The sequence below is a fragment of the Chelonia mydas genome, chromosome 11, assembly GCF_015237465.2.
Source record: "Chelonia mydas isolate rCheMyd1 chromosome 11, rCheMyd1.pri.v2, whole genome shotgun sequence".
NCBI classification, from domain to species: Eukaryota; Metazoa; Chordata; order Testudines; family Cheloniidae; genus Chelonia; species Chelonia mydas.
This window is the reverse complement of record NC_051251.2, coordinates 58464068-58489930: the sequence shown is the minus strand read 5'-3', so window position 1 is coordinate 58489930 and position 25863 is coordinate 58464068. Positions and strand designations below refer to the sequence as shown.

The following is a 25863-nucleotide window of genomic DNA, read 5'->3' as shown; positions in this document are numbered from 1 at the left end:
TGGCGGAGAAACAGTTATTTTATTTGCTAACTGGACAACTCTTGGTTGTTCGTTTGCGCACACAGTTCTTTCTGGGGCAGGTTTTTTACCACCTGCAGCAATTTCAGGGGCATCTTCTTTTTCCAGGGTCCAGGCTACCTCCCCTCTCTTCCTCTGTGTATCCCACCAGTTTCACTACTAAATTCCTATTTTTTTTCCATATTGTTCTCTGTTGCCCAAAGTCCCCTGTAGTGGTAATTGGGCCTACCTTAACTGTGAGCTCAACTATGAAAAGTGTAAAACATCACAATAACCTGTAACAACAAATATTGATGGAAAAAGGTGCAAAAGCGAGACAAAAACTGAATTAGTCGAAACAAAAAGGATTACCATTGTTATTCAAGGACTGTGTTAAGGTCATTCCTGGTAAACAAAAACATTGAGGAATTGGAAATCAATGAACTAAAATTAGTGTGCTAGGTCTAATTGGTGGACAAAATAATGAGAGGACAGGCTATTCCACCTATCACTCCCTTTTGGGTCTTAAAGAAAGAAACTTGGGGAGAAATGTTGGTTATTGGCGCGAGCTCTATTGACCTGCCTGGCAACTTTTCTGAACTTTGCTGCTCAGGTGGTTCAAGGGACCCTGAGATACCCACCCACACTGCACTGCTCACATCAGTGCAGCATGCTGCTACATGCACATAAGGGTTGTGCCATACTACGGTGTAAGCACAGCAGTGTGAACACACCCCACTGAAATAGTTGTATGGCTTTAAGTAACTCAGTGCCAATGATACTGGTGCAACATGCACGTGTAGACAAGCCCTAACTATGGGGGGAAACTGTGGCAGTAGCATAAATTGAAGTTACCAATCTACAGGCACAGTCCTGTGGAAATAAATCAAGATGGGAGGCAACCTAGGACCGTCTGCCCACTGTTAACCACCTTGGTACTTTAACTGGAAAATAACTGTGCAGAGCTCTCTCCAGAGAAAGGACACAGAGCAAGGAGGTGTTCCCTATCTATCGAGCACAAACAGAGATGTAATCAGGCTTCCACAGAACTCTGCCCAGACCTCTTGAAACATCTTCCTGACACACAAACCCCAGAGCTCTATACCTGTGATTAGTCCACGTCAGCACCAGTAAAACTTATATTATTTAACACAAATACTAATGGAAGCAATATTAACAGAACAGCACTTTCAGGTTGGATGCAACACACATATATACATTGCTCTTTTAAACCTTTCACATTCCTGAGTGCTCGACCATAGCCAGAATAGGAGGACTGGGTTGTTTGCCATACTATAGAGCAGTGGTTCGCAAACTGTGGGTTGGGACCCCAAAGTGGGTGGCAACCTTGTTTTAATGGTGGTGCTAGGGCTGGCGTTAGACTTGTTGGGGCCTGGGGCTGAAGTCTAAGTCAGATCTGCACTGCCCAGGACTGAAGCCGAAACCCAAGGGCTTCAGCCCTGGGCGGCAAGACTCAGGTTACAGCCCCCCCTGCCCAAGGCTGAAGCCTTCAAGCTTTGGCTTCTCTCCCCCCACCCCACCCACCAGAGGCAGGGCTCAGGCTGGGGTCATGTAGTAATTTTTGTTGTCAGAAGGGGGTCATGATGCAATGAAGTTTGAGAAAACCTGCTATAGAGATTACAATTCACAGGCAGGCCCCATCAGCCTGCAAATGAAGATGCCACTGGCCAGGGTACCACCGGCTTACTGTTAAAAAGAGAGTGCCGTTATTTTGCCTCAGCAAATGAACCTGAGCTGCTCTCCAGTTAATGGAATTATGGGCTGAACTTGGAGTAGATAAGACATTTTGGGCCACATTCACAATGGCCACTGAAGTGAGCAATGTTGGCCAGCTGTAGACAATGGGAGAACTTAGGCTGAAGTCTTCGTATTTGGCTAGCACAAACATCGCACTATATTGCAAATACAAAAGTGTACGCAAAATAAATGCTTATAACAAAATATGACATTGTGACAATACTCTTGGCACAATGTTCCAATAAAAAGAAAACTACCAAGAGCTGTCACTTGGACAGAGTGTTTTAAGAAAATCTAGAGGCTTAGCCAAAGCAGACCACCACCTAGAAGACCATCTCACAAACTCGAAACTGGGCCAAAAAAGTTGTTCTAACTGGAGACAACCATCAGAAGTATCTCTGCTACAGGCATAAGAGAAAAAATTTGGTGGAATATATAACCTTTTAGAAATTACTTAAGTTTCTACCCTAGTGGTAGGCTTGTGTGCCCTACTATAATGCAGTCCCAGGGTTTAATATTACTGGACCTTCCTCTCTATTCTAGCATGAGTTGGAAATGTAGTGGAGGTAACATACTCAATTCTTCTGGCTAATTAAATGAAGCACTGAAAACAGAACCCCCTCCATACCTGTTTGGCCAGAGGAATGGCTAGTAATGATTAAAGTGGCTAGGGAACTTACAGAGTCCCAGAGGGAAGGCTATTTTCCAGGAAACACAGGATCACCACCTACCAACAGAGCAGGTCCATCTCTGACTAGGAAATGTTTTTCTTTTGGTGTTTGTGATTAGCGTGAATGAGACTGTGCAGCCTCTCTCTCTATAATGAACTCATCAGCAGCACTGAAGAGTCAAGTAAAGCCTGGGTAAAGGTTTTGATAATCTCCCCCCAAAAACCATTTGGAAGGCAAGTCAGAAGAGCAAAGCAAGTGCCTGGTGGGGAAGAGTGTGGAAAGAGCTTTGAAGCTGCCTCTTTCCCTCTGCTCGGCTGTTTAGGGTGTAGAAGCTAGTAAGGAAGGTGTGATGGAGCTGCTAAAGAAGCCTGAGGAGACAGAGTGCACCAGCTTCCTAAATGGCTTCAACATGGGTTATTTATTCTACAGTGCCATAGTGTACATGGAACTCCACAGACAGACAGAGATAAAGTCTCTGCCTTGAAAGCAAATAAAGACCCAATCCTGTGAGGTGGAGAACCCCTTAAATTCCCTTTTACTTCAGAAGGACTAGTGGGGCGTCAGCACCTTACAGGACTGGGGTCTTGCTTATTCCAAAGTATCTTCTCTTTAAATTTTGTGGCCTGGGATCCAGGTCTATCTGTCTAGATATTTATATAGCTTTCTCCCCACCCCAAAGTATCTGAGCACCTCACAAATGTTAATTTATCCCCCCATACCAGCACAGGGTAGGGCAATTCTATTATCCCCCCATTTCACAGACAGAGAACTGAGGCACAGAGAGATTAAGTGACTTGCCCAGTGTCACACAGGAAGTCTGAGGCAAAACAAGGAATTGAACACAGGCCTCTTAAAACCCAGCCCTAATCCTTCACTTCAACGGCTCACTTCTGGGTGAAGCGGGGAAGATTATTTTTCTTGGGAATGGTGTTTCGGATTGCAAAAACTATGCTGCTGAAAAATAAATGTTACCAGCTTTTATTAAAATAGCAGCATTTTACTATACATGCAGGAGATGATTTATCTGAGCATAAAGTTTGAAACAGCTAGCATTTCTGGAACCACAGATTCATATCCCAGCAGGGTCCAATTGACCTTACTTGTCTTTGAGGTAGATAAGATGAGTTTTATGCAGTTTATTGTATGGGAGGAGTCTCAGATTGAGATCCTAAAAAATACTGAGGATTTGTCTGCTGTATGTACACGCTAAAAATCCCACTGCATGTTTTATGGGACTAGGGAATTGCCCTGTTCTCCTTGGCCAAAATTTTCCCTCTCCCCAAAATCCATCTCACTGCTATACAAAGCTGGCTGCTGCCTTCTAAACCAAAGATGGCTGTATTTTGCCAATTAATTTCCATTTATGTTGCCATACACCCCGGTCACCACATGAGGACACTAACACCCCTGGAAAAGAAACAAGTAAAAAGACATCCAGGTAAGAGATGCACCACTGAAGATTTTACCATACACTGAATTTCACTTCTAATCTCACAGGACAGTCCTGCAAGGTGGATTTTACAGACTCTAGTCTACTCACACTGGAACAGGGGATATAGTCACTCTGACCCCAAAGACAGGAGTTTTGCTCCAGCCCAGCTCTCACCCATTTCTCACATACCCACATTTGTGGTGGTCTTTATAAATAATGGAGAAATTAATCCCTATAGACATTTGTGCTTAAAAACAAAGCTAACCAAAACCTGTTGTGTCCACTGCAGTGTTAGATGCCCCATCTGACAGATAAATGATAATCAGCGGCTCTTTCATGTTGAACCATAGCCCCCACCCCACCCTCTGATAAGGCAGTGAGAAAGCTGGTTTCCTACAGGAGGCAATAATGCAGATTTTGTGCTGCTGGAACTATTTGATTTTGGACAATGAATGCTAAACCAACCACATACCAAATTAACATCCAGTTTTAAGGCAACAGCATGCACTCTGGGATTAATAAATGCTTTACATGAGGAATCTAGTGGCTCCACAGAGTGTAAATCATTTAAATTTGAGAGGGAATAGACCAACGTCCACTTGTCACTGTAGGATTAGGTCCCTACACCACATTTGCTGGTGTCTTGTCCATTCTGATTTTGGCGACTGTTCCACATGATAAGAGATCTCACTGGCAGGATTCCAAATCATTAATGTACAGAGAAAAGAACCATGGTCTTAAAACAGATCATTAACACCCCTCTGGTTTAGCTATGGAAAGTCATCTGCACCTATTGTGTCCACAGTAACCCACGCAGCACCTATTTCACCTGCAGAAACCCAGAAGTGCTTGCAAAAGTCTGTATTTATTCAGATTGCCAGCAAACCCCACCACCACCAGTCATTTCCGAAAACACAGACATTGTGACCAGTTGGCCCACTGGTTGTACCTATGGCACTCTTCTTTGGCTCCACGTGTTAGCGATTTCAGGAAGACCTCATCCTGAATGGTAATCATTTACCATCCACCTGATTTAATAAGAAGAGCGCTGGCTTATCCAATGCAAGATGGGATCGTAAATGAACAGAAAAAAAACCCTATTGCTATTGTAATGGGGGTGGACTTCTAGGCACTGGGAATATCAGTTTCTTCCTCAAGGTGTAGGCTGGCTGGGGCATCTGTTTCTTTCTTCCCAAGTTGTCTGCACGTTTGCTCACATCTTCATTGACTTCAGTAAGAATTGACAAGATGTCTTCACCTCTACAGCCAGAGAAAAGACAGTATCTCTGATTAACCAGAGTGCTATAGTTAACCCTGATTCACAAAAACAATGCCAGTAGAACATATTGGCAACACTGCACTCTTAACATGCAATAGTATTCCACAAACACACTAAACACTTTTCTAAATTCAATATGAGGCTTCAAGACTACGGAGGCCACAATCCTACTCTCACTGAAATCAACAGTAACTCTCTCATTGACCTCAGTGGTAGAAGAATGGTCTCCCATGTACCTAACACAAAGAATCACACAGAAACAATACTGGTGTGACAGAATGAACTGCCACATGGGGAGAGAAAAAAAGAAAAACTTCACAAGCAAATCACGCCCATTAACCAGTCCTTTCAGTGGCTGCTGGCAGTGTGAGGGGTCTGGACTGTATAAACCAGACCCAGTTCATTGCAGAGAGAAGGAGAGACAACACCCACAGCAACAGGAGGCAGTGGGAATGCTAAGCAGGAACACAGCTCCAGAAAGGGGCAGAAGAATCACCTTGGGAAAATGGCACGTGTGTCACTGTATAGAATACAGGAGACACTTTATGATATTATGGATACTAATATTGTAAAATTGCAATGAGTTGTGCCAGGTATGCTGTGTAAGGTATCTGTGAAAATGTTATAATTTGCCAAGTATGATAATCTTGCTTATATGTTTGCATCACGTTTGTATTATGAGTTATAGATATGTAGGGTATATCTGTATTTCAAACTTTGTGTTGGGCATCTGAGTGACCCCCCAGACAGATCGGCATAGCCTGCTTGATGGCCCATCAAAGGACATGGGCTGTACAATAAACCCATTGAAAGACCAGGGACTACACCTGATGAGTCAGCAAGCCATGTAGGGGCCTGCCTATGGACAAAGCACTCTAAGGCTTTTCCCTTTGCTGTGAAGCTTGTGTTTGGGACACAGGAAGTAAAAGCCTCATGGCTAAAGAATATAAAAGGCAACTGCATCATCTCCATTTTGTCTTCATTCATGCTTCTTACCACTGGAATAACTTTTCTACAAATGAAGCTCAGGACCCCACCCCTGCACTGAGACTACCCCCCACACTCAAACCCCCACCCCAACAAACCTCATCCTACCTGGATCTGGACTACCCTGACTAGTCCCCCATACCCAGATTCCCACCAAGCCAGCACCCGGACCTGCATCTCACCGAGCTAGCACCTGAACCCCTCCTGCTGAGCACTCTACACCCAGACCCCCACGCTGAGCCCCAACCACCTTCACCTGGACCCCCCTGCAGAGTACCATTGTGTCTGCACCCCTGTTCATCCAGATCCACCCCACACCAAGACCCACCATCAAGCCGCCCACACCCAGGTTGCCCCACACAGAACCTTATCACACCACACCTGGATCTCCCCACACTAAGCCTCTCCACACTTGGATCCTACTGGGCTGATCCTGCCTGCCTACAGCTAGTGTGCTTGGCATGGAGGGGCAAGGCCCTAGGGTGTTTCTGGGGCAGGCCTGGTCCTTGTGCTGTGTCAGGGTTGGGTGCAGTTTTACCACCGAGTCCATATCCTGGGTAGGGGACGAGAGGCCCGCAGGGTGATCTCTCACTTCTGTGCAGTCAGTTGCCTGTGCTCCCCACTGCCATGCTGGAGCCTCCACATTTATTTATTGACAAATAAAATTTGCAAAATTTTAAAATACTGTGTGCACAATTTTTTGGCACAATTTTAAATTTTTGGCACAGAATTCCCTCGGGAGTAATAATAAATCTTTAGTTTTAGACACTAAAGGATTGGCTGGCAGTGTGGTATTTCGGGTAAGAGCCAAATTCCTATTGACCTGGTAATGTGGCTAACCCTTTGGGGACAGAAGAACATTTTGTATACATGAACAAAGTTTTGAAATAACTTCTCACTGTAATGGACCTATGTGCTGATTGGGAGCCTGGAAACTGGAATGCAATAAAGGGGGCGCTCTGATTTCTTTTTCAGCTTCTCGATAACCAGCGTGGAGGATCAGAAGCAGAGTTTGTGACTGGTTGGTGAGTTTAACTTCAGTGTTACCCACCAGTCTTGGGAGTATCTCCTTTCACTTTTGCAGCCTGCCCTGACCTTGGCTTTTCCCGCCTTAAGTACACTGGGTCACAGTACCGATTTGTGGGAGAATTGGGTACAGGCTGGGACCTACCTCCCTAGAAAATTCTGGATGTGCCTGAGAAGTAAGAGTTATAGAGAATTGGGACTAAAGATTTTGGGTGTAAATGATGATAAACTACTAATACACCCCTTTTGCAAGTATTCCTACATTCTCTCTGACATCTTGTCTCTTGTATGTGCGTAAAATTGGGACCAAGAGACTCTCTGATCCCATAGTTTATCCATGGTACATTTTCGCTCTTCTCTTTCTTAATACAGTCATGAAATAACAAAAGAAAAGTAATGACCTGAATCTGCATTCATCCCTTGTAACTCCATCCAAGTCAGTGAGGTTACACAAGGGATTAAATTTGCCGCCATGCCCCCGCCACGCCGCCCCCAGCCCCGGTGCTTGCCACTCTCTACAGCAGGCAAACCTAATCAGAGCGCCTCATGGCTGGACTCGTGCACATCATGCATCTTACTACAACAAAGACTCAAACTGAACACCACGCAGCAGCAAAGAAACACATACAGTAAGACTGTAGCATTTTCCATAATTCTACCATAGCATCTAGAAGACACTGTGTAGGTATCTAACAGATGGGACAAAGCCCAAACCCACTCAAAAAGAGAACCTGGACCTGAAGCAGCCTTAGTTTTCAGTTTGGTTTGGTAAAACTAAAACCCAGCCTCCTCAGACCATCCCTAACACCATGGTGCTGCAAACATTTATGTAAGTTTACAGGGACAAGCTAAACACATTACCGGTTTTAAACTGATGTGTGTCCACATAGGAGTTTGAACAAATTAAAAAAATCTAGTGCAAGTTTGTGGGTGGGCAAGCCCTTAGACTTAGGCTTGCCTTTGGTGAGCAAAGATTCAGCAGTCACTCCCATTTCTTCACCCACTGGGGTATAGGGGCTTGTTACATGGCAAGTTACTGCACAGCAAGCCAGGGTCAAAAACTGCAGCACACCATCTTGCCATGCAGTAAAGTCCCATGTGGACACTGCTACAGCACAGTAAAATCCTGGAATAGTGCTTGGCATATTACACTTTCAAGCAGTAGTACACCAATCCGCACTCCAGGACTTTCACTGCAGTGTAGCAGTGTCTACATGGGATGTTACTGCACAGCAAGCTGGCCTGCTGTAGATTCTCCCCACCACCCCCGGCATGCCACACAATAACCTACTATGTATACAGCCCTATGTTATCAGTAAATTCTCACCCTCAATCTACACAGAAGTATTACCTTGGTACCAAGAGCTGTAACTTATTGCAGAGGGCTTGAATGTACCAAGTACCATGGTGTATGTGGCGGAAAGATGCATAGCCACCCACTGTGGCCATGCCAAGGAGGAAATCAGCTTCTTCTGGAATGCTTTCGAAAGGGGAGACTAGTTGCTGTACGGGAAGCAAGTCAGGATTCTGTGCATCTGATTCAATGTAGACAGCCTGTTGTATCTCTTTGCCTTGACATGCCTGGATAAAAAAGAGTTTGGGTTTTTCAGCCAGCTGTAGGCATTGGCTGGCTGTGAAGTAGGACATGATCTTGCGGATTGGTACTTCTTGTTCATCTGTCCCATAGACCAATCCTGACTCTCCGTGAGATAGAATACAGCATACAAAGCAGTCCCTCTCTCTGTGATCTTTCGACTGCCATTCCTGCATGAGATTTTCTATTTCTACCGATGTCTTATCAGTATAAGTCTTCACATCCAGACCAAGCCATGTAAACACTTGCACCAGCATCTCTGTTATTTAAAAAAAAAAGAAAAAGAAAAGAAAAGCTGGGGAGGGTGGGAGGATAATATAATCATAATATAAAATCACTATGCAAGCTAAGCTGAAGAGTAACTGACTTCACACAAAGCGGCACCTACAAACAAACAACCACACACACTAGAGTAGATTTGAGGATAAATGTAACCCAAACCCAGCACAATCATGAGGCTCAAACATGCCTGAGTTTTTCAGGCCAGAGTTTCATAAAGCAAGGCCTGAGACCTACAGGCACTTTTGTGCATGTACACGCAACCAGCACAACCGGATGAGCAAAACTGGGATTCTTGGTAGACACTGGGGGCACTTTGCAGAATTTCAGATTGGGTTTGCTCCAAGTAGAACCCTGCTCATTCATACTAGAGAATGGAGACCCTGGAATACTACTGAATTTGGTGATTTAGAAAGTAAGCGAACAAACAAAAAGGACAGTCCATCACAAAAAATATCTACATAACAAGAAGAGCTAAAGGCCCTGATTTTGATCTCACTTGCACTAGCATAGATCGGGCATAGATCAACTGTAGTCAATGTGGCTAAACCACCCCAAGATTTGGATGTATAATCATACATGGTTTTTGGGGTAGGAACTGTCATTTTCTTTTTGTCTGTACAGCTTGTAACACAATGGGCCCCCAACCTTGATGGCCTCTAAACACTATTGCAATATGCACATTCAGTAATATATCAATAGCACATAACTTTGCAACTGAAGAACTCTATATCTTGGGCTCAACTCAAAGAGATAAATCACAACTTGAAGGCATTTTTGATCTGTGAATTAGCTTAATTTACATTAAGCCTCTGAAAATAAGAGACAGAACTATTAATAGTTACATACAACAGATGTCACATTTAATACAATAATGGGTTCAGTGCTCTAAGAAAACTATCAAACATATTTCTCTTACCATAGGTCTAGCTATAGTAAGTCCTGGAGAAGTTTTAATTGGACACCCCTTTTGGAATTACACAGACAGTTTGGTTGCACTGAAAAAGATGCCACTGCAAACTCACTCCTGTCTAGTAATCAATCATGTGTTTAGTTTCCCCCCCCACACTCGTGATACAAGTGGCATTATTTGACTTGTATGAGTGTACACTGCTTATAACTATGTACTTAAAAGATGAACAAACAAAACCTATACAGGCATTAGAAGTACAACCCATGAAGAGGCAGAGCAGAGCCTAAACCAGAAGTGACTTACCAGCATCTTTATCAGATCCTCTCCTCATCTGAAGAGTCCCAGTAAAGTTAAAATTATTAATAATGAGGCAATAGCCTCTGTGTGGCCCATCCATTTTATAGGTCATCAGCTTCTGTTGACAGGAAGCAGAAAGAAGCTCACAGCTTTTATGAAGGAATTTTATTTTTAAGAAGACAACCTATTGCCTTTAGATTCAAGAGTGCAATCCACCTGTGAGGTTACTATTTCTGTATCCCCCTGGGATTTTCAATCCCCTGTACTGCCTAGAGTTTTTGAGATGCCCCTTTTGCTGTACCCTCCCCCCAGAAGAAATATATTGTCTTCTGTGATATGTGCATATATTTCCATTTGGCATTAACAGGATGTACATACTATTAGCGGAAGAAAAGGGAGACGAAACTCCTTTATCATATAACTGCTCTAAAAATGAACCATCCAGTGCTGTTAAGCTTTGTTTAAAAGCCACAGACTTCTATTAAGTGAAACTTCTTTATTTTACAGGTTATATAATAGAGAGGTATGATAAAAGGTAAGATGACCAAGCAAAATTTAGAAGTGGTATTATTGTACCATCTACAATAATTACTAGTCAGGCAAGGACTCAGCCTATAACAAAGTCAGACCAAGATTTTCAAAGTGAGCAGTGATTTTGGATGCTCTAATTTTTCAGGCTCCCAATTTGAGAAACCTTGAAGAGGCTGGTTATTTCAGGAAATGCTGAACACTCACTCTCTAACAACCTCTTTAAGGTGTATCAGGTTAGGCACTCAAAAGTTTGAAACAAACATCCAAAATCACTGGTTACTTTTGAAAATTTAGGCCTCAGGAGTGTCATCCTGTATGATAAGACAGAGGTGGAGCCCTAGGCAGACTTCAGTAACTTATTAGCACATTTGACTCTGAGGGGGAAAAGGTTAGCACTTGGGGCAGAGCTTAGCAACAGAATTCTACAGTTGATAGGGAGTTGGGGATAACTGTCATGAGGGGACAGGAATAGATTATTTCCACAGCTAGTAGGAGGACTGTCTTGGACCCTTGGCACTGTGAAGCCACAGACATATGGATCCCTAACTTTATCTCTCAGGGTGGGGGGGGGTGGGGTCAGAGGCAGTTTTTACTCTTGTGCTGGGAAAGAAAACTGACAGAACAGGGGCAAGCGAGGCCACAAGTTTGGCACATGCCTAGGGCTGGCCCTTAGTCTCCAATGTGACTATGGTAAAAACTGAAAAGTCATCTGGATTCCAAATATTGTCTCTTTAAATCTACAACTCATCCCCAAGATTGTTAAGAGCTACTAATTATCAGGGGAGTCTTCAAAAACAGCAGGTTTGACTCTACTCCCAGTTACATCAGTTTAACCCTACTGCCTTTATAATGGAGTGACTCCCAATTTAGTGGGAAGAGAATCAGGGTCAGCTCTTTGTGCTCCTTTGGTGCCAAACTGCACCATTTCTAGAGCAGTGCAGACATCAGTTGATGTTGCTGATGCACCAACATGAATATTTTGGTAAAAGAAATTTTAGGAACTGAAGTGGTTAAATAAAAACAGCAGGATTAATTTTCCCACCAAAACTTCATTCACATCATAGGGAAGAAGACAAGAGGGGGAATTCCATGCTTGCCCAATGGTACAAGGAGAGAAAGAAACTATATCAGGGTTCTAAGAAGGTATTAAGAACAGTGGAAAACCTAGCACTGTCCTTTTAAGCTGAGCAAATCCTCCAAGTTATTGATTAAGAGTCAGGAAAGTATTTAGGCGATTGCCTCAAACCTCCGTTTTGCTTTCTGGGTTACTGATCCTTGCAGGTTGTTCCTGGCTTAGTTCAGAGATGCCTTGAATAACATTTACTGCTTTGTCATCTAGAAAAAAATTATACAAATGTTTAGGGGGTGAAATCTACTCTCTGTAGATGCACCAAACCTGAGTTCTACTAAAATGCAGCAGTTTTCATGATTATTAAAGTGCTATTACACTAAAAGAAAAATGTAGTAAAAATTCCATTGTCTTACTCAGTAGTTCTCCTCCTGTTTGTTCCAGGTCATATCTACTCACACACTTCAGTGACACAAATAAAATTTTACTCCTATTAGTATTGCAGAATCAACACAGCTCTGGAAGAGTGAGGATGATGGATTCTGCCTCATGGATCTTCAAGAGAATTTTCCACTAGATTGGGGGTCAACTGTGTTCTAAGTGAGTCCCCAAAGGTGGCTGAAGTTGTGGTGTAGGCATGCCCTTAAATCCAATTACAGAATCTTTTCAGGGAATGATGCGGAAGTAGGGAAGAGCCCAGTTTGACTCATTTCCAGGTTGCATTCAGAGATCTGGCAGTTAGAGGGCAAAAACCTGATTTTTTGTTTTTAAACTTAACAGCAATCTGACCTTCAGTCACTGAGGCAAATATGAAATCTCATGGTGCCATTTGTGCTGAGTAGAACAATCAGAATTACATTTATTTGGGCAAGAAATATTCCCTCCTGCCTTGCCCTCTTTAGAGCTCTCATTTCCCACTGTACACCTACTAAGGGAATCCTATAGCTCAGATTGAGTCTAATTAAGCAATAAATATACCACGTGAAAGGAAGCAATCTTACACACCCCAATCCTCGACTCCCTGTAGATTAATGATCTTGGTTTACTGTAATTTCTCCAACATGCTACTGTCCTAGGGAAATGCAAATAGCACAGTCACATGCAGTTGCCAAACTGCTGGGGCTGGCAGCAGGGTGTTTGGGTTTTTCTGGTGATATGCAGAAGATAGAAGGGTTGAGAAAGGGGGGATTCTTCCTGGGGAGAAGAGGGGAGAGCCTGTACGTGTGGCAGGGAGGGGAGAAGGAGTGGGATTGAAGAGACTCATGATCTGCCTACGCATAAGCAATTCTCTCATTTCCTCTAAGAGTGCCTGACTGTCTGGTGCTGCACTCTCAATTATCTTAGAAAGGGAAACCTGCAAAATAAGCCCTCGCCTTGTTACTCCTCCAACTGGCCTGTCCCTCCAAGCAAGGGCAATAGACCATAGTACTACTCAAGTGACATTCCAGGAACTCTCCAAATCTGTTTGAACCTGCTCTGAAAATTCATACTCTCTTTACTTTTAGGCAGCCAGCAATAAGAGCTACTAAAAACACAGAAAAACTTATTAAGACATACCTTGTCTGGCAGCTATGAAATACACACTCCCAGCATGTTCCCGCAGGCTCCCAGAGTCTATAAAAGCAAGAAGACAGAAATAAAATTGTCTCATGAGCCCATTAAAATAACAATTTGACTTTATCAGTAGTTACACTAACAGTAACAGAGTCCTATCGCCTTATCTCATGGTATTTGTGTACAATTAAGGGGGCAGAGACAGCTTTTTGCCTCCAGTCAGACCTTCTTTAAGCTTTCTGGAAAGCATGTTAGCTATTTCCCTGTCACAAGTGACAATCCACAGCAGGGGGATTTGCTGATTACCTGTGGCTGTTCTCTAAATGTGAGCAGCCAATCCCCAAAATCAGCTTGTGCCAACAGGAAAAGAAAAAGCCAACCTAAAGCAAATCAGTCAAACTATTTTAAAACTACTGTTATAAATGGAGACTTCAAAATTTTCTAAAATAAACTAAAATCAGTTAGAAACGTATAAAACTAGAAATATAGACATTAAAAATAAAAACACTTCCCAGAAGGACTTACCATAAATATTAGAATCCAGAGATTTGATAGGGGTCTCCTATATGAAGGAGGAAGAGGGGAATACCTGCATTAAAATCAATGTAATAAAATCAATAAAATAGATTTTAATAGTGATTTTAGCAGAAAAAAAGACTTGATAAGTGTCAGTGCCACATGGCATTTTGGAAAGAGATAGCAGACAGAGGCAAGACAGAGTCCCCAAGGGCAGCAACATGTTTAGCAGTTGAGTGGCAAGGGCCAGACATTTCAGAGCTGCAGCAAGCCCATCAGAGGTGAGCATCTAGAGGAGAGTGCTGCCCGCAGAGTGGGTTTTATTTTCTGGAAAGCTCCACGCAAAAAGCATATATGGTGTCCTTAAATGACACTACACTTCCACTGACCTTATGAGTGGACCTTGCAGCACATGCAATCACATAGGGTACACTGAAGTCAATGGGAAAACTTATTGATGACAGTGGTGCCAACAGTTTACTCAGGATAAAAATTCCCTATGGTTCAGGAACATGGGAATTACCATATCAGAGCAAAACAATAATCTGTGTAGTCTGGTATCCTCTCTTCAACTATGGGACAATAATAGATGCTTCAGAGGAAGAAGGCTTCCAGTCCCATGATGCACCTAATTGTACACTATGTATGTCTCTAGCAATGGGGAGAAATTTCTTCCTGCCTCAGCTGATGAGCAGTCTATGCCCTGGATAAGAATTGAGAACCCTTGCAATTGTATCCTAGCACATACCATTCTCACTTGTATAAATGTCAAACCCTTTTGAATCTTAGTAAGCTATTTGCTTCAATAACATGCTGTAGCAAGTTCCTCAGGTTTATTCTACAGTGTATACATTTTTTTTAGCATTTTTAAATGTTACCTTTTTATTTCCCTGAGATTGCCTTCACATTGTTATATTATGAAAGAGGGAAACAGGAACATAAAATGGCCTCATGCAAATTGTGCTTTAAAAACAAACGATTGTGCTAGTTTTTCTATTGTGAAAGATGCCAGACTGAAAGCCATGGAAATTGAAGCCCTCTGTTTATACATAAACCAGGTACATCACTAACAGCAGCAACACAAACTTCCCTGATTGCCCAATGTACCTCAGCTCTTGTCTAGAGGGAGCATGCTTCTGTGAGGATAATTAAGTCTCCATAACCGCTTAGTCTTTGACCTCATTCTCAATCCGCTGAGCTATCCAGTTCTTCTTTCTTTAAAGACATCTCTTTTGACACTTCTCCCTTCCTAACACTAAATATATTCAAGAGGAATAATGCATACATGGCTTTTAGGATGCTCTGACCCTAATTATTAAGGCTAAGATTTTGTCACAGTAATTTTTAGTAAAAGTCACGGACAGGTCAAGAGCAATAAAAAAAAAAATTTACAGAGCCAGTGACCTGTCCGTGACTTTACTAAAAATAACCGGGGTCAGGGCTAAGTAGGGGGGGAGGAATGGAGTCTGGAGGGGTGGGACCAACAGGCTGAGCCCCCAGCCTCCAGCGGCCACAGGGGAGGGCACAGCCACAGGGGCACCCATCCCCCGCTCCAGAGCTGCAGCCCCCACCAAGCCCTGGCCGCATCCCTGGGAAGCCACAGGGACACACACGCCCCCCCATTGCAGCAGCCGGGCAGGGGCGCATGGTCCCAGCTGCAGCCCCCAGCAGAAGCCACACAACTCCAGCTGCAGCATGGTCCCCACTGCAGCCCTTGGCAAAAGCCACGGGCCTGGGACACGGGGGGGAGGGGTGCGGGGTGCAGACACGGGGGGGCATGCAGCCTCCATTCCAGAGCTGGCCACAGTTGTGGGACAGGGGTGTACGGACACGGCCACAGCCCCTGCCAAGCCCCAGCCAGGAGGAGGAGCATGGCTCTGGGACGCCGCGAGGGAGGCGCATGGCCCCCGACGCAGCCCCTGGCGGATGCCACGGGGCTGGAATGAAGTGGGGGGGTGCAGCCACGGGGAGCACAGAGCTCCCACTCTGGACCTGGCCGCAGCTCCTGGACAGGGGCTCACAGCCCAGCTGCAGCACCCTCCCCCCTGCAGGGTGCTGGTTCCAGCTATCCAGCCCCAGTTGCAGGGCAGGGACGCAAAGTCCCACCTCCAGTCTTGGCTTCAGGTGCTGACAGCTGAAGCAGAAGAATTCACAGAAGTCCGTGACTTCCATGACCTCTGTGACTAAATCGTAGCCTTACTAATTATTTGATGTCTTTGGTAACCATATTTATAGCAGACTCTGCTTCCTTCCCCAGATCAGAAGGCATGATTTAGCTAGACTTCAGTCAACGACAATACAGAAGAAAGAGTGAAGAAAATAGGCTCACTGCAGCATACCTGTGAGGAAGTCAATAGCCTGACATCACCTCCAGAATGACACAGTCCTTCAGGGATGTGATGGGGAAGTGATGCAGCTTCTTTGACTGGCAGACTGCTTTCCTGCTGAGCTAGAGAAACTAACAGGAGAGGCATAATAAACAACTTTGTGAAAACAAGAGAAACAGCTAAGCACAAACTAATCTCCTTAATTAAGGAAATGTGGAGAGGCATCTAGCAAGAGATGTTTAAAACATAAACGTACAGAAATTCCACCAAAGGGATAAGAAGCCTGTAAGGTGAAGTCAGTGGGGGAACATGACTGTCCAGCTTCTCCCAGAACTGGTTCTAGATAACTGTCTAAATGAAACATTGTGTCCTTTCAGCATGCAAATGTCTAATCTATAGATCCTAAATGAAATAAGCTTAATAACTATGGCGCAGACTCTACTGGAGAGGGAACCACACATCTTATAACATACATGCACGTGCACACACTCATTTAGCCTGCCACCTAACAACAAATCTCTCCCTCCTGTGCAGGTCAATATATAGCACTTCTAGAGTGCTGTTCATCCACACACAATAAGGCTCTATCCAAAGGAGGGTCAGTCTTGTTGCCTCCATTTCACAGATGTGAAAACTGAGGCACAGAGAGGTCAAGTGACTTTCTCACAGTCCTACAGCAGGGTCAGTAGCAGAGTCAGAGACAGAATAAAGGTTTCCAGTCTCCCAGTCCCATGCCCCATCCACTGGACCGCTTTGCCTGGCCACATCCATTTTGGAGCTACTACGTATATTCTTACAGTACTGCTGCTAGCAGGTAGCAAAAACTAAAGGCAGCAAAGCAGAGCTCCTATGCAAAGATCACAAGTGACCCACTTTTAATCTCAGGTGTGGCAATACATGTGGAGGACACACACAGCATCTCCAGCTACCAGACACAGCAACTAGTTCAATCTGTTCTAGTAAACCTGCTGGCACACACAGCAGCCAATTCAGAATTACTCACCTCTTTCCATTTTGTATTTGTTTACTGTTTTCAGGAGATCAGGTGAAATTTCCATACAGATTTTCTCCAGTATTTGCAGGTTGTTTTCTGCTAAATGGTCTTGTTTTTCCAGAAAGTTCAGCAGCTCTAGACTGGACTGCAAGGAGAGAGAGAGAGAGTCAAGTACACTTAACCAGCTCCTTAAATATTAATACAATCTACAAAAGCCTGCCCTGCCTTTAAAAAAAATAACAGACACTGATTCTCCTGGAGTACAGCTGAAATACAAAACACCTCACAATCCTTACACTTCCCACTTTATACTTATTCTTGTCCGTTTTGCTTCTTACTACCAAGAAGATGTCTCCATAGTACATTTCACAGAGCTGGGGGGCAAATCATGTTGTAACATGGTAGCTCACTGACAGCTTCATAATCTGGTTTGATCCTGATTGTATGTATAGCCAATACCACGCTGTATCAGTGAACTACGTTATAGTCTGTATCACAATCAAGTAACTAGTTAATGTCATGCGTCTTGGTCCCATATACACAGACCAGAACCAACTATGCTATAACACAGCTGGGGGGATTAGCCTGGTATTGTATTTCCTAGTGACCTCTAGGATTTGAAAGGCCTCAGAATCCATCACACAGCAAATACAAGAGAGAGACAGTGAAGCATAACAGTCCTTAGTGTAAATGAGAACCAGGCCCTACACTTCCTAGCCCCACTCAGCCACCACCTTCCCTCTGGTAGAGATATACCATTGCCCAAATATCTACTCCCCCAATCACATGCTGACACAATAAGCTGATGCCATATGCTGCCAAAACCCTCTCTCCACTCTTTCTCCTAGTCTCAGTAATAGAGCCTCTAGCATTCTTGGCCCTCTCCCCACATACCATATTTGTCAGCTTCTTTGGGAGCTGGTTCCTCAAGAGGAACATGGCTCTTCTTAAATCCTCACTGGTGATGTCCTCTGACAGTTCATACAGCATCTGCCTATGTGACATAGATCCAGTTAGGTGAACTAAATACCATTGTATACATACTGTAAATCCTACATTGGCACCCCACAGCCCCCCCAAAGCAATACTCAGATAATGGTAACGTGCCCACTATTGGAAGCTCTGCTATGCTCCTCCAATGCTGCCACCTGCTTCACCTGTAGCACACCTGGTGATCTCCACTTAGCCTGCTCAGCAAAGGTCAACATGCAGCAGGCAGACTGCAGGCAATGCTGGAGAGCTAGAGCTGGCGTAGTAGAGCATGAAGAGCATGAGCAGCAGCCAAGCGTTATGGTCAGGAACTTACCAATGGCGTAAGCAAATTAATATGGAAGAGCTGAGGGAATTTAGGTTGTCGTAGGAGGAAGAGGATATAAAAAAATCCCAATCCAACCCAATTCACCGAGAGAGAGGGACAGAGCAAAGGAGGAAGAGCCAGAGAGATAGTAGTGGAAACCTATGAGAGAGGAATGACAGTCTATGGCACACTGTGTCACTCCTCTCCTCTGGCACAACATAAGGACAGAAGAGGACCCAGGCCTTTCTAATGCTTTGTTGGCCCAAGAATGCTCTGAGCTTTGCAGCCTCATCCCAAGAAAAAATATTAAAAGTCACTGATTAGTCTGAGCATCTGCATACTGTAAAACCTAATCACCAAACTTCACTTCATAACTTTCAAATATCACACAGCAAGTAACAGATCAACATTCTCTCAAGGCAGAAAATGTCTGGAGACACCCAGTTCCCAGAAAGCTCACCTGTACCGAGATACCTTCCCTTTCCAGGGTAGATTTTCTTGCACTGTCTCCTTAGTGTAGCCAAGTTTATGGAGCAGGAAGTGACACCTAATCCTGTACAAAAGCTCAGCTACTATGAAAGTATCTTCCTTATTCAGAAAATCCTTAGCCATGAGGAGCTGGAAGATGTCCTGAGCTGATTCTACAGCTTCCAGCTTTTTGAAGGACAGCAAGTCACTACAGAGAAATTTCAGGGCCTCCACTTCTTCAGTTCCCAGGTTTTCATCAATGACTAGAAGCTGCTGGTGAAACTTTATGCTCATGTCATCACCCATGCTGGAGGCTCTTTAGGAGACACACTTCACAACCTGAGAATGGAAAGGCAAAGAAGAGTCCAATGTAATGAATCAAATGGCACTGATGCTAGGGAAGAACTGAACTTTAGCTTCTAATAGGCTAAGCAGCATCCTTGATACTCTGTATTGGCCAGTTATTTCTTCCAAACCATCAGAAGCCAAATACTCAGTGGATGACTTAACTCCTTCCTGCATGCACCACACTGCAGCAGTGTGGCAAGATCTGCTCCTTCCTCTTCTTGTGATCAGGAGAGAGAGAAGAGTCCCCCGCTGATCACTCTCTCTCACTTCTGAAGTGTGGCTCCAGTGTCTTTATAGTGGGTGGGGGTAGAAAGAGAACAAGGTGCTACTCTTGGTCCCTGCAGCTTGACTACATCTTGCCATGGCTGGGAGAAGACAAGAAAGTGAGACTTCCTCCTGCCCTTGAGTTTGCATCATGGGAGCTCTGCCACTACTTCCCATGACCAGGAGGAGGAGAAGATGCTCTTCCCCAAGGCTGGCACTAGGGTAGTGTGAGCAAGGGTGGGCACCAAACTGCAGTGCCGTGTGGCTTTTTTTTTGGGGGGGGGGGGGGGGGGGGGGGGGCTCAGCCACTGCGGGTAAGGAGGACACTGAAAATGTTTTCTGCTCAGGTGCCAAAATGGCTGGTGCTCTCCTTGCCCTTAGGCTGAAACACACCAGCAGTGACATTATCACCTGGAAGCCCAAGTTCTCAGCACTATGGCAGCTGTAGAGTGCACATCCCCTACACCTTCACCACTCTGCAGCTAGTTTGCTGTTCTGTACCAAATGTGAAAGCAAAGAGTCTCCTTCCTACTCTCAAACTTCCGTTATGAAAAAGTCCTATAGAATTTAATAGGAGTGAAACTAACAGGGTTCTAGAGAAATTAATACAATTGTATTACATTTAATGGAGAATAATATGCTTTCTGCTTCACTGCCAGCTCCCTTTCCTGGACATGTTGGGGTTCCTCGATGGACCACTCACTTTAATTTGGCAGCAGGTCGTCTTTAGGCCTTTCACCACAGTTCTCTTCATACAAAGACAAAAGGAAAAGTGGGAGATGATCAATGAACACTAAAAGCTTGGGAGGAGGTCAGCAGGTAAAGGGGTGAGTGCATGTTTCGGGGAGAAATCAGTAGGGCATTGCTGTGTGTGTAAGTGGGTGGGAAATATAATTCATGAGTCCTGGTCCATCTCTCCCCTAACCACTAAACAACACTTCCCAGAGCCAGGAATAGAAACAAAGTTCAGACTACCCGCTTCCTCCCACCTCTACCTACATACACGTACCAAAATTTTGCTTACATCCTTTTCCTCTTCATACAGACTAACTCCCCCAATCTTCTGTCCCACATATTGCAGCACCGTCTTCACTTATAAATAAGATGGCTGCGAGAAAGCATAGATCTAAGCCCTTTCTACACACAGAAGTTTACCTAACGTCTTGTTTTTAACTAAGGACAGCAGGAGAGCCAGCACCGCAAGCATGATCCTATCAGAGACCCTAGGTACATACCCAGGGCAGCAAGCCCCTCCTGCCATTGGCACTGTCTGTTCTGGCTACATTACTATTTTTACTGCACTACCTAGATGAGAGCTAAAGCAGGTACATCTCCTCTAGCTGGGAATCACACCCCCAGCTCCAAGTGCAGACCTATCAGTTAATATCAGGGGCAAATTTGTGCACAGACCAGCCCTCAGTCATCACTTTTCTACCAGTTAGTCAAATCCCAGTAGAACCACATGATAAAAACTCAGTACAAATTCACACTAGAACACACGTGGCTGCTTTCCCAATTCCAAATCTTCACTGCTTGATTCCTGACACCATCAGTTACAGATCCCAGCCTCTCCTGTGTTTTGCAGCTTAGCTATTCTATCTCCCACACCATTCCAGCCAGTGTTCTCACAGCTGGTACTGTTGCTGAATTGGGCTAAGCTAAAAACGAACAGTTGCTAAACATAAAACTTAAATTGGTACAAAAATGTGATTAGTTTTTAAATGGTTTAATCTAAAATTTTTAAACATTAATGAAATTTTAAAAAAAATTTGTGTATATTTTGTATCTTGGAGGGATTAAGGGGGCAAAAAGCGAGACAAGTGTGGAGAGAAACCAGTCCACCCAGAGCAGCTAGCAGACACTACAGAAAGACATAGGGAAGGGAAGAAGGGATGACATAGGTGGACATAGATGACAAGAAAGACATAGGGAAGGGAAGACATAGGTGGGAAGAAGGGATGGACAGCCACTCTGTAAAATCAAAATACAACCAACAAAACCCTGCTTCCTAGTTTCACACCTCCACTACCACCACCTATCTTACCCTAAGAGGGAGGCACAAGTAAAGCTAAGACTCATGTCCCCTCTTTCTGGAGGGGCAGGATGGGTGATTCATAACCAGTCCTAAAAAGAAAAGGAGTACTTGTGGCACCTTAGAGACTAACAAATTTATTTGAGCATAATCTTTCGTGAGCTACAACTCACTTTATCGGATGCATGTAGTGGAAAATACAGTGGGGAGATTTTATATACACAGAGAACATGAAACAATGGGTGTTACCATACACACTGTAACGAGAGTGATCAGTTAAGGTGAGCTATTACCAGCAGGAGAGGGGAGAGGGAAGAACCTTTTGTAGTGATAATCAAGGTGGGCTATTTCTAGCAGTTGACAAGAACCTGTGAGGAACCGGGGGGGAATAAACATGGGGAAATAGTTTTACTTTGTGTAATGACACATCCACTCCCAGTCTTTATTCAAATTAATTCCAATTCAGCAGTCTCTCACTGGAGTCTGTTTTTGAAGTTTTTTTGTTGAAGAATTGCCACTTTTAGGTCTGTAATCGAGTGACCAAAGAGATTGAAGTTTTCTCCGACTGATTTTTGAATGTTATAATTCTTGACATCTGATTTGTGTCCATTTATTCTTTTACATAGAGACTGTCCAGTTTGGCCTACGTACATGGCAGAGGGGCACTGCTGGCACATGAGGGCATATATCACATTGGTAGATGTGCAGATGAACGAGCCTCTGATAGTGTGGCTGATGTGATTAGGCCCTATGATGGTGTCCCCTGAATAGACACGTGGACACAGTTGGCAACGGCCTTTGTTGCAAGGATAGATTTCTGGGTTAGCTCACCTTACCTGATCACTCTTGTTACAGTCTGTATGGTAACACCCATTGTTTCATGTTCTCTATGTATATAAATCTCCCCACTGTATTTTCCACTGCATGCATCCGATGAAGTGAGCTGTAGCTCACGAAAGCTTATGCTCAAATAAATTTGTTAATCTCTAAGGTGTCACAAGTACTCCTTTTCTTTTTGCGGATACAGACTAACATGGCTGCTACTCTATAACCAGTCCTAGTAACACATTCGCGTGCCCACCCTTGAGAAACAGCCTACTTTGCACCAACCACCATTCAGACATTCCTACATTTCTAGATCAGGAAAACTATGGGAAGCAGGTGGTGCCACAGGGTCTGGGGGGATGCTGGGGGACAGGGCAGGCGGTGGGGGGATGCTGGGAGAATGGGGCAGGCAGTGGGGGCAGGGGGCTGGGTGTCTGGGGCAGGCGAGGGGGGAGCTGAGTGTCTGCGGCAGGCGGGGGGGATGCCATGGGACAGGGGAACTGGGGGGATGGGGCAGGTGGGAGGGGCTGAGGCAGGCGGGGAGGGTGGGGGCTGGGTGTCTGGGGCAGGTGGGAGGGGTTGGGGGGATGCAGCGGGATGGGGCAGGCGGGGAGGAATGGGGGCTGGGGAGACAGGGCCGGCGGTGGGGGGGAGCTGGGTGTCTGGGGCAGGCGTGGGGGAGCTAGAGGGGGATGCCGCGGGACAGGGCAGGGAGCTGGGAGGGTGGGGGCTGGGTGTCTGGGGCCGGCGGGAGGGGGGGGGGAGCTGGGTGGGGGTGCCGCGGGACGGGGCCGGCGGGGGGCGGAGCTGGGTGGGGGTGCCGCGGGACGGGGCCGGCGGGGGGAGCTGCGGGAGGCCGGCGGGGCGGAGCTGGGTGGGGATGCCGCGGGACGGGGCCGGCGGGGAGGGTGCGGTCTGGGGCCGGCGGGGGGAGCTGCGGGAGGCCGGCGGGGCGGAGCTGGGTGGGGGTGCCGCGGGACGGGGCCGGCGGGGGGGGGAAACTGGGGGGGGTGCCGCGGGACGGGGCCGGCGGGGAGGGTGGGGTCTGGGGCCGGCGGGGGGAGCTGCGGGAGGCCGGCGGGGGCGGAGCTGGGTGGGGATGCCGCAGGACGGGGCCGGCGGGGAGGGTGGGGTCTGGGGCCGGCGGGGGGAGCTGCGGGGGGCCGGCGGGGGGGGAGCTGGGTGGGGATGCCGCGGGACGGGGCCGGCGGGGGGAGCTGCGGGAGGCCGGCGGGGGGGGGGGAGCTGGGTGGGGATGCCGCGGGACGGGGCCGGCGGGGGGGGGGGAAGCTGGGGGGGGGTGCCGCGGGACGGGGCCGGCGGGGGGAGCTGCGGGGGACCGGCGGGGGCGGAGCTGGGTGGGGATGCCGCGGGACGGGGCCGGCGGGGAGGGTGGGGTCTGGGGCCGGCGGGGGGAGCTGCGGGAGGCCGGCGGGGCGGAGCTGGGGGGGGATGCCGCAGGACGGGGCCGGCGGGGAGGGTGGGGTCTGGGGCCGGCGGGGGGAGCTGCGGGGGGCCGGCGGGGGGGGAGCTGGGTGGGGATGCCGCGGGACGGGGCCGGCGGGGGGGAGCTGCGGGAGGCCGGCGGGGGGGGGGGGAGCTGGGTGGGGATGCCGCGGGACGGGGCCGGCGGGGGGGGGGGAAGCTGGGGGGGGGTGCCGCGGGACGGGGCCGGCGGGGGGAGCTGCGGGGGACCGGCGGGGGCGGAGCTGGGTGGGGATGCCGCGGGACGGGGCCGGCGGGGAGGGTGGGGTCTGGGGCCGGCGGGGGGAGCTGCGGGAGGCCGGCGGGGCGGAGCTGGGGGGGGATGCCGCGGGGCGGAGCTGGGGGGGGATGCCACGGGGCGGGCGGGGGGTTTGGGTAGGCTGGAGGAGGGGAGTGGGGGCTTGCGGGAGGCAGGGCCCCCCCTGCTCACCCCTCCACGGCGCGCATCCCCGTCGGAGCGGTGCCAGCGGCCAGCGCCTCAGCGGCTTCCCTGAGGAGGGGCTGGATTGGGCCGGGCGCGGGGAGAGGGAGGGGCGGCCGGGGCCTCACCCCCGCCCCCCCAGACACGGGACCAACCGGCACCTCCCCCGACAGCCGCGCCCACCCCATCCCCTCCCTGCTTCGGGCCAGCGTGCGCATGCGCGGGGGGAGCCCCACCCGGAGCAAGAGCGGGGCGGCCGCCCGTCCGGGCCGGCGGCCTTTACCCCACCCTCATCCCCGGCTCGCTCGCTCCGCCTCCCGCGGGCAGGGAAAGAGGGGAACTCGCAACCCTGGGTTTAGCAGGCCAATGCTCAAACCCTGAGCCATCCCTCCCCGCCTACCCAGGGGTTTTGCTGCGGTGAAACAAAGTTCGGGGAAGATTACCCAGCTCGTCTGCACTACGAGTCCGCAAGGCCGTGGCGCGAGTGGTGAACACGGTCACACAAAATACGGTTGTCTCGTCTACACTGACAACGCCAACAACACTGGTTTTCAGCTGGGTCCCCACAGCGTGGTGGATTTTCAGGAGTAGGCAGGACCCAACGCTGTGCATCTGATAATGGGCTGGAAGAGGGAACTACAAATGGGACCTACTGCCAGTAACAGGCCAGACTATCCTTCCAGGGATTTTTTCCTCTTTCACACCGCTGGGGACTTGCTTCCATTTCCTTTACAACTTTCCTTTCTTACAAGTTCCCCAGCACCCAACTTTCAAAATAATTTCTTTGCATTCAGAACATCCCTGTCCTGTTTGGCGAGACAACTGCTGTAAAATGCCATGTCATGGTGACCATCCCAGTTTCGCTTTTCCCTTTCCAAGACTGAGGGTGTTTGGGTGAGAGGAGGGGAGTGCTTAACCAATTTGATCTACTTTCATGTAATGACTTGAAAAACCTTTTTCCCCCCCATGACAAACCCTGTTACTAACAAAGTACATGTCAGCAGTAACATTTTTTATAACAGAGCTGGCACAGAGTTAAAGAATCAAGAGGAAAGTCGGAGAAAGAAAAGCGACAAACATACCTTCAGCATTCCACAGTCCCCAGGAAGTTAATACGCTTGACCCAGATCTAAGCACAACAATGTCTCTACTGCAGAAAATTCTCAATATTGCCTGTTCACAACCTGCAGCAAGAAAACTGAAAAGACAAACTTTCACAGGAAGGGAGAGCATGCCCTGAAAAGCCTTGCCCTTCAGCAAGTTGGTACATATCAGCCCCTCCCCTTTTCTGATCCACCAAATACAGTAATACAAATAGCAACACCCACATCAGAATCAAAGGATATCAGCACATGTATCCATAAACAAAAAGAAAAACAGCCATCTATCAGACCGAGCTAATGCGAAACCTCAAAGTTAACTTGAACGTCAGTTTTAAAAGAAAGTTACGAGTAATTTCTGATGCTATATCTGCTCTGAGCTCCCCTTCCAATGGTTTA

At 47.0% G+C, this 25863-nt stretch overlaps 1 protein-coding gene across 7 annotated transcripts; it reads right to left on the bottom strand.

Annotated features, from left to right (window-relative positions):
* LOC102931579 (caspase-10) lies at positions 1-25648 on the bottom strand. 7 transcript variants are annotated; one of them, XM_037912607.2, is made up of 13 exons: positions 25447-25647; positions 24808-24987; positions 20222-20349; positions 18982-19328; positions 18119-18218; positions 17234-17369; positions 16243-16361; positions 13913-13949; positions 13391-13447; positions 12011-12099; positions 10240-10351; positions 8502-9003; positions 1-5118 (listed from the first exon to the last, which is right to left on the bottom strand). In XM_037912607.2, exons 4-13 carry the CDS (start codon positions 19293-19295, stop codon positions 4962-4964), a joined length of 1623 nt encoding a protein of 540 aa, XP_037768535.1. In that variant the 5' UTR covers positions 19296-19328; positions 20222-20349; positions 24808-24987; positions 25447-25647; the 3' UTR covers positions 1-4961. The 7 variants fall into 7 exon arrangements, with proteins under 7 accessions (XP_037768535.1, XP_037768537.1, XP_027689829.2 ...); XM_037912609.2 differs by lacking the exon at positions 24808-24987 and having other exon boundaries at positions 20305-20349; positions 25447-25648; XM_027834028.3 differs by lacking the exon at positions 24808-24987.
* Between the last annotated feature and the right edge of the window lie 215 nt (positions 25649-25863).